Raw genomic sequence first — 12,909 nt, 5'->3', positions numbered from 1 at the left:
GTTCCCATGGCAACAGCCCATGGCAACAGGTTACGTCACTTCATAACGTTCCCATGGCAACAGGTTACGTCACTTCATAACGTTCCCATGGCAACAGGTTACGTCACTTCATAATGTTCCCATGGCAACAGCCCATGGCAACAGGTTACGTCACTTCATAACGTTCCCATGGCAACAGCCCATGGCAACAGGTTACGTCACTTCATAATGTTCCCATGGCAACAGGTTATGTCACTTCATAACGTTCCCATGGCGACAGGGGGAAACGCGGCTCTTGTGTGAAGCAAACACAACATTTTTCAACTTTCTGCTAAGATATATGTGACTTTTTTGCAACGAAAATGCGAGGATCATGAAATCATGGAAAGTCCCGCATATTTTACGCGGAAAGATCGGCAATTTATGCGGCGAAAGTGCGGCCTGTTTGAAAAAATGTCCCCGTATAAATGCGGACTTTGGCTTTGAGTTTGTCAGTGAAGTGTGTGTGAGTGTGTGACGGCACCTGGTACAGCTCGATGCGCTGCTCGTTCCTCTTGGCGCTGGAGTTCGGCACTCGAAGGGCTCGAAACTCGGCACGGAACAGGTTGGTGGCGTTCTTCTCCATGACGGACACGTTGAAGCGGAAGACCTTTGACGTTATGCCCTTGGGGCAGAAGGGAAGGTCATCTGCAACACAAGAGGTCAGAGGTCAGAGGTCACGGAAACACAGCTCTCGGCCCAAATACAGTCCGAACTGATCTCAATCGATCACTCGCAAATCTGTGAAATCCAGGAACTCAGTTTACACAAATACATTTCACATCATTTCATATCAACTGCTTTGATACACAGGTGAAACTCGAACAAGTAGAATATGGTGCAAAAGTTCATTTATTTCAGTAATTCAACTTAAAAGGTGAAAATAATATACTAAATAGACTCATTACATGCAAAGTGAGATATTTCAAGCCTTTATTTGGTATAATTTTGATGATTATGGATTACAGCTTATGGAAACCCCAAATTCAAAATTAAAATATTGTGAAAATGTTTTCAGTTGATTGACCGTCACATCGTTCTGTCACCATTCACCTTCTTTTATCTGAAGTTTGGGGCAAAAAACACTCAAGTGGAAATTTGGTTGGATGCTCATTTAGATTGCATCACACAGATTTATCCCTAGGAATAATTTTGATCAGATCTTAAAATATATGTGTATATATTGATGTCCCCCATCCCCACCAGTTTCAAAATCAAACCTACGCCACTGCGTGTACATAAACTACGATGGAAACACTTTTACTGAATAAATCCCTGATGAGCAACAATCAGCTCATGTGACTTTGCCTCAGCGTCAGCTGTGATTGGACAACTGGAGTGCGACCTGAGCTTCTCTCGTGGGATGGAAACAATGCTTTATTTGCAAATGTTTTATGAGATATTCCAATGTTGTGCAGAGCTAGTCTCAGAGTGTAAAAAAACAACAACTAATAATAATAAGTTGGCAATATATGCTTATAATTAATGCAAATGGCAGCTATTCTGTCTCTCCACGTGCCTTTATGTCTCTCCGTGCCGCTCTCCTCTTGGAGACGGAAAGCCCCGCTCGGAGATTTGAAATTCTAATCAACTCTTTTGGTTTCCTTCTAGATGATCTCATTTTTCCTACTGCAATGTTGTAGGTGGATTTCACATTATGGCTGATTTCGCCAAGGCTCGAGTGAGGAGCTCATTTGTTCCATGAATGGATATACAGGGATTGTTGCAATGAATGAAGTCAAACGCAAAGATCAGTTTTGAGTCAGATATGGGTCAATAGAGTGACAACAAACACCTCAATAGTTTTCAGTTTAGTTAATAATGACCCTGTTGCAGTCTATCATTGCTTCAGCAGATTATTAGCAGGTCTCAGGCCAGGTCATGTGTTGCTCACTCCGCCAGGTGACATGATCCAGAGTTCCCGAGAAAGCCTTGGATGTAATCACGGCAGCGCTGATGAATGTCAGAGGAAAGTGGTAAACAGAGGAAATGAAGTTGAGTCGTTCATTTATACAGCGCTTTTAACTGTTTCACAGCAGCTTTACAGTGATAACAGGAGATTATAGGAACAGAGATTGTTTAAGCTTTACAGCAGATCTAGAATAAAGTTATTGTCCAGATAAAGTTAGTTTTGATTGATTCACTTCGGCAAAAAAAAAGATCATTAGTTATTAACTTAGAGGCCGCACTGTAAAAAAAAAATTTACAACATATTTTCTTTTGTCAAATCAACTTTATAATAGTTAAGATAACTTATTATTTTGAGTTTTTGATGATTAAATTAATCTCCTTCATTGCATTCACTCACTTTTTCCAGTTCAATGAACTTAAAATTGTAAGGCAACCAGGTTACTTACTTTTTTAAGTTAAACCAACAATATTTTTTTACAGTGTAACACGACACAGCTCCAACAGAAAACCTTTAATGTGTTAAGTGTCGCATGAAAATGCACATTTCGAACTTAAATGGTTGTAATTCAAGAATGCTTTGGAATGTAGACATAAGATTTGTTTTAAATTAGACATTTGGCATATTTTTGTAGAAGTGAAATAAATAAAGAAAGTGAAAAAGAAAAAAGTTATAGAAGTTTGAGTTTATGGAAATGTACAATACAAAAAAAAATATTCATAATTTATATAAAATCTATGGGCTACTCTAAAACTACAGAAACATCAAAGCTAAAAATCTGAACAAGCTGTGTTTAAAATTTTAGGTTGATATCTCAAAAAATGAGCTTTCAGTGAGAGTGTGTGTGTGCGTAGTACCGGACGCTTCCACTAGGGCACAACCAGACTCCATTACTGCCTATATAACGGCGCCTCCATCTCCATATGTGTTTTGAGTGATCTGAACAATCATTTACACAATTTTCATACAATTTATGAAGTAGAGATCCTATTCAGATGTAGTATGGGAAGTTTGGCAGATTTTGATATGAATTCAACCTCTAAGAAACAAATACAAAGAACACGCATGTGCGAATATAATGGCAAACGTCCCAGTTGTGTTCTGGCCGTTCATTCACACGATAACGGTGTTCGGCAGTCGAGAACGCAAAGTGTGACGTGAACGTACGGAAGGGACTATAAATACTCGTCACTATACGCCAGTCTGAAGACCAGAGATGTGATTATGATCAGAGAGAGGAGCTTTATTAGATAGCATTAGTTATTAAACTGCTAGTGAGGTAATGAAGTCCAAAGTTTTTTTTATTACAATCACATTATATCAAAATCCATGGAAAAGTTGATGACATCTAATCAAGGAAGCATATTTTGAAGAAATGTCAACAGCAAACACATAAATATATTAAACAATAGGATAAAAACGACTTTTTTTGCCACAAATTTATGTATTATAGATGTATTAGTTAGTATGGAAAAGCTCATTTCTCTTTCTCTCTCCCACTCAAACACACACTCATTTGAAAGTTAATATGTCTAATCCAGGAAGCATATTTTGATGAAATGTCAAGTGTCTAAAAGTTGCTGTTCAACAGCCTGTAAAGTCCAGCTGGATAGTGCAGAGCTGTAAGGGTTAAATCATCCCCAGATTGAATGCAAATCAAAGCGTTTTCCTTCAGGTCCTGAAGCCTTTGTTCCACGTCCAGACGGCGAGTGTAAAGCGAGCTGAGGTCATGCAGTGAGTGCCCCGGGTGCAGTTATCAAGAGGTCGTGACCCGTGTGTCCTCCAGGGTCTATTCACACGGCGGATGAGGAATCCCTCAAATAAATGACAGACCAGCATCCCACTGTTCACACTGTCCACCCTGAGACTAAAATAAGTGTGTGCTAAAGTCCCAGATGGTCTATTACACCCACATGCTCACTATAAAGGCTAATATTACCCACAATCCACTGTGCTTTGGAGGAGGAACTACAAACACGAGTAAAAAGTGTTAAAAAAAACTACAAAACATGGTGGATGTGCGCGACCGACAGTGAGAGGTTTGAGTGACTAATCTAAGTTTAACCTGATAAATGTATTTTTAAAAATGTTATCCATGTTATATTTAATCTTTAATAATCTGGACTTTTCTAAAGATCTGTTCAGCCATTAACTTTTATGAATATGAGGAGACCCAGCAAAGTGCTTCTGCACTTCTTTTTGAAATCAAATTAGATTAAATGTGATTGACCGACTAGTTTCCCTTACGAAAAAGAAGTTTATTCAAGTGTGCCATTAGTATACTTCTTTTAAACTAAAAATAAGGAAGTATACTTTCAGTTTATTTTTCCTGTACTTCTCAGAAATATACTTCAAATTACACTTAAGTGTACTTGACTTATACTGAGAGAAAAGCAAGTATATTTGTCCTGTTCTTGGACTCAATCTTTTGATCCAGAAATACTTAAAAGTATAATTAAGTATTCAAAGTATACTTGTATAAGTATTACAGTAAAAAGTAGACTACTAGTATACCCATAAATTCACTTGCAGTACACATGAGATACATAATTATGAACTAGTTGTGCACTTACTGTTACACTTATAGTACACTTAACTAAAAGTGGGCCAATTTAGTCCCAAGCGGTATTAAAATAGTACACTTACAAGTTTACTACTAGTACATAGTGACATTAGTGTACTTACTACATAATGTACTTAAAAATATACTTGAACATTACTTAAGTATACATAAAATGAACTCGAAATATACTTCTTTTTCGTAAGGGTTACTGTGCATGACGTGTCCCAAAGCTCGTCTACTCTTCTGCCACACACTCAAAGTACGTTTTCTTCACTAAAAGAGTACATACTTTTAGGAAGTGGAACAAGTAGGCGAATTGAGACTCAGCAACGAGATGAGATAATGCAGAAAAAGCCTGACTCGAGCGCTCACGTGACCGGCGAATCAGAGATGGAAAAAAGTGCGTGTGTTTGTGTGTTTTGGCCAGCGAATGTGATCTCTGTTTTGCTTGGAAATGACATCACCTTCTTACTATTACACATATCAGCAGAAGTGGCGCTTTCTGCATCTCTGATCGCCGTCCATCGCTCTCTGGCACACACAGCCGTGATTTCCAACAGCCAGATAGTGTTAGCCCAGTCCCAGAGACTCACCATCTGCGGGCTGGGTGTTCCTCCCTCCACACACACACACACACACAGGCTTTCTGGGAAGTTTTGTAAGTTTAAGGGGTTTGTTTGTAAGTTGCCAATCGAGGCTGGAACGCAGGTGCACGCCTTAATCTTGCTCTCGGTTAATGGACAAACAGGTCTGGAATGGCAAAAATGCTTTCCAGTGATGTCATTCAGTCATTTTTGGATGCAAACACACACACACACACGGAGGCGATAAGAAAGCACAACCTGCACGAACCCACTGGCCCCGGACGCGGGCTGCATGAAAAGACATTAGATTAGCTGATGTGAATGGAACGTGAATATACAATCCTCGACCCACCACATTCTCTCAGGCCGAACGGACTCTGAAAACTGCTGGAGGGAAAGGAAAGAAATCCCTCTGTCGCTCCAGCTCTTTCCCGCATGAGTGCTAGAATTCGTGTGTTTGTTCTGCGGGACGAGTCCTTATTTAACAGCCATAGAGCTGTGGGGGGATATTCCTTCAATATAACACTAATTCATACTTAACTAATGCACAGATAATCATGAGTTAATATATAACTCATGATGAAGAACTAAACCATTAATGAATGATTACTGCATCAGCAACTAATAAAGAGTCTATATGATTAATAGATTAAGTAATACATGAATTGCTATTAATTCAATGCGTCACTGTGTATTAATTCCTTAATAACATATTTTATTAACTAATAGTGTAAATTAATGTGTTAATTACCCCAATTAGTCAAAGCTATGCACTTCAACTTCCAGTTGTCTGCTTTAATTAATCATTAGCTAATGATTTGCAAAGGTATCATTATGTTATGGCTTTACTTGATGGGGCACATCATTATTAAGTAGTCTATTGTAGTAATTTGCACATGAATTTGCACTAACAATGACGTAATTAATCATGTTAGTGTACTTGTCATATTATCTGGAAGTTGAAATACAAGGCTTTGGCTCATTCTGGTAATTAACATATTAATTAACACTATTAGTTATAAAATGAGTTATTATGGAATAATCTAGGTCAATCAGACGCTCTCAGAATAAGAACGTCCAACAACTACCAACAGCAAGCAGCAAATCACAGTTCACTGCTGTGACATCAACTAAGAACAAAAAGGGACAAGCTCTTCAACAGATTCTAAGTACATCAACACTAAAAATTGTGAAAACTGTGCCAATCAAGTGGGATTTTTGGTTAAATATTTCAGTCACAGTTCAGACTTCAGATCACCACACTAGCAGAACCTCCTCAGAACCAGACGTTCTCAGATGAACATTCCACATGGAACCCGAGCTTTCCACATGGAACACGAACATTGAACCTTCCAAATGAGACCCGAACATTCCAAATGGAACCCGAACATTCCAAATAGGACCAGAACATTCCACATGGAACTCGAATATTCCAAATGGAACCCAAAAGTTCCAAGAAAACATCAGTTAGCGGTTCCTCCAGTAAACCCTTGTGAATAAATGCTCTTTATTGGGATCAATGGTTTTATGAAGAACCTTTAACATCACTTCCCAAACATAAAAGGTTCTTATAGTGGAAAAAAGAGGTTCTTTAGATTATTAAAATGTTTTTTTTTTAAATTAAACTAGTGTTGACTAAAAAAAAACTGGTTCTTCAATGGCATCACTACCCTTATAGAACTTTTATTTTTGAGAGTAAGGGAAGGCCATGAAGCACTCGAAATATATTGAAGTTCATTTAACCTTTAGATGTTTTCCAGAGGGCTCCCCAAAGGATCTTTGCATTTCAAGGATTATACAGTCAAACCAAAAATTATTCAGACACCAGATATCATTTTGTACATTTTTTTCAGGACACTGGTTCATTTATGTGAGGAGAGCAAAATAAAGTAAACTGTGACATACCCTAACATTCTTCATAAGGTGTCTACCGGTGACATTAATAATCAAATATTATTCCTCCACTTTGAGCTGATGATGTTTTCTGTAAGTGCTAATGCTCTTTTTACACACACACTGAACACCATGAAGCATTGCTTGGTCACTGGTTGAGCTAAACTGGTATTATCTAATAGTGTAGTTCAATTGAACAGATATTCAACATAATTCATGTGTGAGAGTCCAAAACCAGTCCAATATCCACTGATCTGAGAACTGAGTTCTGCTCATGTTTATCACCATTATAGCCAATAAACTGAGATAATGTGAGAAATGTGGAAGGTGTCTGAGTACACTTTGGTTTGACTGTATACTGTAGCACATGCTTTCAGACAAAGAGTAAAACAGGTCTGTTTCTGAGCTCACCACTTTTCCAGAATCACCTCTCCTCTTATCTTTCAACAGCTTCACAATCTAGTGCTAAACTAGGAAGACATTCACCCAACTGTGTCCTCAGATAATCTGGGGCCCATCTCGACTTGGACAGGACCCAGAGACACATGGAAAATTGTTGGAGATCCTTTTGCACTGACCCTCCGGTGAATGAACAGACCAGACAAACCGTGTGAAATCGTTTTCAGATGTCAACGTGGTCCATTTATTACCAGGACAGATTTAAACGGCCTGAAAAGCGATTAGTGCATGAGCGGCGCTATTATCACCTGTAACACTTTAATAGCATTAACCAAGAGAATCACATTACTGATCGGTTCAAGTTAGGGGTGCGACAATTTATCGTCCCACAATATATCGCAATACAAAAATGCAAAAATGTTGTGTCGTAGTTCACCCAAAACTAACATTTCTGTGAGAATACTGAGAGTTTTAGTGTCAGTACTGCATAAATAATGTTGAATATAATGTATAATAATGCAATGGGGGATATTTGTGTGTCCTGATAATGTCTGATGTTACCAGTAATTATTTTAAATATATCTAGTCAGTGACAAAGATCAAGTATAATCGTGTAAAATAATTCAGTATTTTCAGCTTCAAAATCATGAATATTGTCATTCTGGTGTCTCTATTGTCCTGTGCTTTGGGTTTCCAGGACCAAGTCCAAGAATATCCATTTCCACCAATTTAATACCAAATTCAACATTTTTTTGTTAACCTCTTGGAGTATCGCAATGATATCCTATCATATCCTATCGTGATATGAGGGTATCGTTACACCCCTAGTTAAAGTGCATTCAAACTTTGACTGCAATTCAAGTATTTCTTGGTGAACTCACTGTGAGAAAAGGTTTTGTAGGATAAATGGGTGTCCGAAATTCAATCATTTGTTTCATCGGTCACCTTGCTCTCTGTTATTATTGGCCATTACTTTTTAATCTGTTAGTCTCCAATGCCAGACCTAAATTGCACCTATACAGTAACTTACTGTTTTCAGGGGAGCCCTGGATCATGTTGAACTTGTGTATTTCTTTAGCATAGTATTCGGTCTCGGTGTTGTCCTGTCCGCAGCTCTGATGCCGGTCTCGGCCAAACTCCTCCAGCAGTTCCCTAGTGCTGTTATACAGGGCCAGCACTTGATAGGGCACCTGACTAGGGCCCAGGGTCTGTGGCGGGCTGGTCAGCCTCAGTTTGCTGAGGATCTGACCCCGAATGGCCTCCACCCTCTTCTTAATGTGGTCGATGCCCACCGTGGTGCAGGTTGATAGAGAGAAACTCATGGTCACACTGTTTAAAAGCAGGAAAAACAGAAGCCCTCTGCCCAAATGCATGGTTTATTCTGTTCACTTGCCACAGTTCCAGTTCACTTGTATAGCTTTAAAAGGATAATAAGAGTGAATCCCAGGTTGCCCTCTCTATGGGCTGGAGTTCAAGTGCTGAGCCTGTTTTCTCCAAGAGATCCCATGCTGCAACCTTATTATTCCATATAAACAGCGCACAATAATCCCATAACATCCTTAAACATCCATCATTGGCACTTTACAAGAAACCAGATTTTCAGCATAGCCTTATCCAATCGCATTTCCCCCTAAAACAAGCCCTGTGGAAGAGTTTCCCTGTGAGATGCTCGCGCTCGACTCACAGGATTATTTCGCTCTCGCGCGCTTTTATAGTCAGAGTCTCTGTGACGTGTGTCGATGGGCGGAGCCACGCTCGCTCACCCCGACTGCTCTCTTTCCCATTCATGCAATCACTTTATATAATAGCGAATGCATAGAAAATGTAATTGCACATTACGTAACTTAAAGCAATGGGAACGAATAGAATATTTTAGAAATGACTGTGTAATCCTAATTATCCAAACGCCAAATGTCCTTTTCTGGCGCTCACTCCAAAGGACTGGGTTTTTGTAAAGTCTGCGCGCCTCCTGCTGGATGTTTAATCTGAAACTACCAACATTCATTTCATAGAAGATGCTGCTTTATATTAGAAAGTTAACATTAATTTGATTAAAACTCACAACAGTAATATTTTAAAATATTATTACAATTTACAACAGCTGTTTTCTATGAGAATATAAAGTGTCATTTTTCCTGTGAGTTTTCAGCATCATTACTCCAGTCTTCAGTGTCACATGATCCTTCATGAAATCACTCTAATACGAGGATCTGATGATCAAGAAACATTTCTCATTATTATCAGTTATAATGAGTTATAATCAGTTATATAAAACAGTTATTTACATTATTGTTTCAGGATTCTATGATGAATAGAAAGTTTAAAAGAAAGAAGGGATTCATTAAATTGATCAAAAGTTACATTAAAGACATTTATAATGTTACAAAAGATTCTATTTCACATAAATTCTGTTCTTTTGAACTTTCAATTCATTAAAGAATCCTGAAACTGTTTTCAACACTAATAATAGGCTAATCATAAATGTTTCTTGAGCATCAGATCCTCATATTAGAGTGATTTCTGAAGGATCATGTGACACTGAAGACTGGAGTAATGATGATAAATTCAGCTTTGATCACAGGAATATTAATATATTAAAAAATTTAAAGTGTCATAATATTTAACAATATTACTGTTTTGTTGTTGTTGTTTGTTTGTTTTTTCCATCAAATAAATGCAGCCTTGGTGAGCAGAAGAGACTTCTTTTAAAAACATTAAATATCTTATCAATCCGAAACCTTTGACTAGTAGTTTACTTATATGCTTACAGGTTACGATATGAATTGCAGTCAGTGTGTTGATAATAATCGTGCTGAAATTATGTCTGTACATTCAATGGGTGTATTTGAAGTCATTCATTATAGGCTAATATATCCATGTATGGTTTCACATAACTTTTTATTGAAGCAGATCTTTATTTGGAGCGTCATTAGCATCATTGTTTCAAATATAGCTGAACAAAGAAACACTATTTCCCTTTTAAGAGCTGGTGAACCTCATTCAGATTTCACTGTCCATACTTCAGTTTGCATGAAATAACTGATGTCAAGTTGCAGTGGGAACTTGCATATCAACATTTCTATATATGGCAAGATCCATGTGGCTTAAATCAACATACACAGGCAATGTCCTAAACAATATAAGACCCCAGATCGCTGGCACTGAACCAACATTTCCCTTAAAAAACAAAAATAAACAATAGATGATCAGTGGATGTCATCAGTGTCCCACGGACATGAAGAGGACAGCAAAGAAACACTCTCTATGCCACAATATCCCAGTGACAAAGAACTAAACTCCTGAACTTTTTGATACTTGTTTTTGCTGTAACTTTGTTTTTGCTCGACAGTCTTTTAATTTCTGTTTGTGTGTGTGTGTGTGTGTGTGTGTGTGTGTGTGTGTGTATGTTAATTTGCTATTGACTCTAAAGTGACCTAGAGTTTTAGAAAATTTTAGTAAAATAAACTTGAGATAAAATCTTACCACTTGAAAATTCGTCAAGCTTCTCCGTTAAAACATGAATTTCTTGTTCTGGAAGATGATGTGATCATGGCCTTGATCAACCTTAAATTTCCATCTGTGATGGTAAAGACAAGTGATGTTGATGAAATGATGGTGAAGACATGTGATAGTGTTGAATTGATGGTGAAGTGATGGTGAAGACATGTAGGCCCAATGGTGTTGAAGTGATGGTGAAGTGATGGTGATGATACGTGATGGTTATGAAGTGATGGTGAAGACATGTGATGTTGATAAAGTGATGGTGATGAGATGTGGTTGTAATGACATGTGGTAATGACATGTGATGGTGATGACGTGACAGTGATGACATGTGATGTTGATGAAGTGATGGTGATGAGATGTGGTTGTAATGACATGTGGTAATGACATGTGATGGTGATGACGTGACAGTGATGACATGTGATGTTGATGAAGTGATGGTGATGAGATGTGGTTGTAATGACATGTGGTAATGACATGTGATGCAATGGCATGTGATGGTGATGACGATGAAGTGATGCTGAAGACATGTGGTGTTGAAGACATGTGATGTTGATGAAGTGATGGTGAAGACGTGATAGTGATGTGATGGTGATGACATGTGGTTGTAATGACATGTGATGGTGATGAAGTGATGGTGATGACATGTGATTGTAATGACATGTGATAGTGAAGACATGATGGTGATGTGATGGTGATGAAGTGATAGTGAAGAAATGATGGTGATGTGATGGTGATGAAGTGATAGTGATTAGTGATGAAGGGATGATGAAGACATGATGGTGATGACGTGATGGTAATGGCATATTATTACTTTTTAATAAAGTATAAACCTCCAAGCTGTACGCCAGAGAACAAAAATGTTCTGAGTTTGAGAAAAAAGTTTCTGAATTGAATAATAATAATAATAATAATAATAACAATCATGACATAAATATCACAAACTGAGTGACATTTCTGATCTCCAAACGTTATGCCCAGATGTGTCAGTTTCACTTGCATATACATATTTATAAATTATAAATAAATGTATGCAGTATATAAATATATTTATTTATTGTTTGTGTGTTAGTTTGTTTATTAGGATAAATCTTTCTTAAATGTTTGCGGGTAATAACATTATTGGGGAAAGTGACTGATCACTATAAAAAAAGTGATATTCGTATATGAAGATAAAGACTTCATAAAGTTCAGTAAATGTTAAAACTTTCCCTTATATTTTTTAATACTCTTATACATGTATTACAGTCAGAAGTCCTCAAGTCCAAATAGACATATTCTGACACATACGTTTTTTGTCAATTAACCCCCCTCAGTTACATAAACCATGACAGTGGTGATACCATGGTACACCGATTGTATTTGATTTCAAGGCACTTTAATATATATTAATGACACTTAATTATTACAGGTTTTTATTTTTTATGTATGATAATACTTTAAAGAATACTATATGGCACATGCCTAGAACATGGTAAAGTGCATGGTAACTAATTATAGCATCGATTTACTGTTTATCCGTTGATTTTATGTCATTTTTTTATATATTTTTTTTTGTGTGTACTTTTTTACAATCACATTAATCACTGTAAATACGTAAGAAAGAATTTGTCTTGGATATAATTATTTTGCCCTTAAATTCATAAAGTGACAGGATTCATAGACATATACACAGTGTATACAGTATACAGTGTATGTCTATGGACAGGATTCAGCGGTGGCGTGGCGTCACTTCCTGTACTCGGCTCCGTTAGAAATGGACGACAGTCTTCAGCTGGCAGACGGTGGATTATCTAAAAATGTGAGTTGAATTCATATTACACTGTTTTTAGAGATTCGTGACCAGATGGACAGTTGTGGAGACATGGAGCAGCTTGCAGAAAGGCTCACAGTAGTCTTTCTTTCACGCCGCGTTTCAAAACTGCAGGACATTGAGTAAAGTTAGGGTTTTGTGGGCTAAACAGCCGATACCCTGTCAAATGAACTAACGTTAGTCACGCAGATTCCTCGTCAGGACTAACATGAGTTATTAGTGTTGTTTG

General features: G+C 37.6%; 2 protein-coding genes across 3 annotated transcripts in view; one reads left to right on the top strand and one right to left on the bottom strand.

The window, feature by feature from the left end:
• tgfb3 (transforming growth factor, beta 3) overlaps positions 1 to 9,061 on the bottom strand; it is a 28,585-nt gene extending 19,524 nt beyond the window's left edge. The window contains exons 1-2 of the mRNA XM_039651052.2: positions 8,397 to 9,061; positions 503 to 666 (exon numbers count right to left, since the gene is read on the bottom strand). Of these exons, the coding sequence (XP_039506986.1) occupies positions 503 to 666; positions 8,397 to 8,739 (507 nt within the window). The 5' untranslated portion in view covers positions 8,740 to 9,061. The remainder of the gene's footprint in view (positions 1 to 502; positions 667 to 8,396) is intronic.
• Positions 9,062 to 12,583: 3,522 nt separating this feature from the next.
• The window catches only part of ift43 (intraflagellar transport 43 homolog (Chlamydomonas)), a 32,150-nt gene continuing 31,824 nt past the window's right edge, over positions 12,584 to 12,909 (top strand). For both annotated transcript variants that reach the window (XM_089120020.1, XM_039651124.2), the window contains exon 1: positions 12,584 to 12,668. In XM_089120020.1, the coding sequence (XP_088976146.1) occupies positions 12,624 to 12,668 (45 nt within the window). In that variant the 5' untranslated portion in view covers positions 12,584 to 12,623. The remainder of the gene's footprint in view (positions 12,669 to 12,909) is intronic.

The sequence above is a fragment of the Pimephales promelas genome, chromosome 15, assembly GCF_988280905.1.
Source record: "Pimephales promelas chromosome 15, fPimPro1.hap1.1, whole genome shotgun sequence".
In the NCBI taxonomy this organism is placed as follows: Eukaryota; Metazoa; Chordata; class Actinopteri; order Cypriniformes; family Leuciscidae; genus Pimephales; species Pimephales promelas.
The sequence above is the reverse complement of the archived record's forward strand: the minus strand, read 5'-3'. Positions and strand labels throughout refer to the sequence as shown.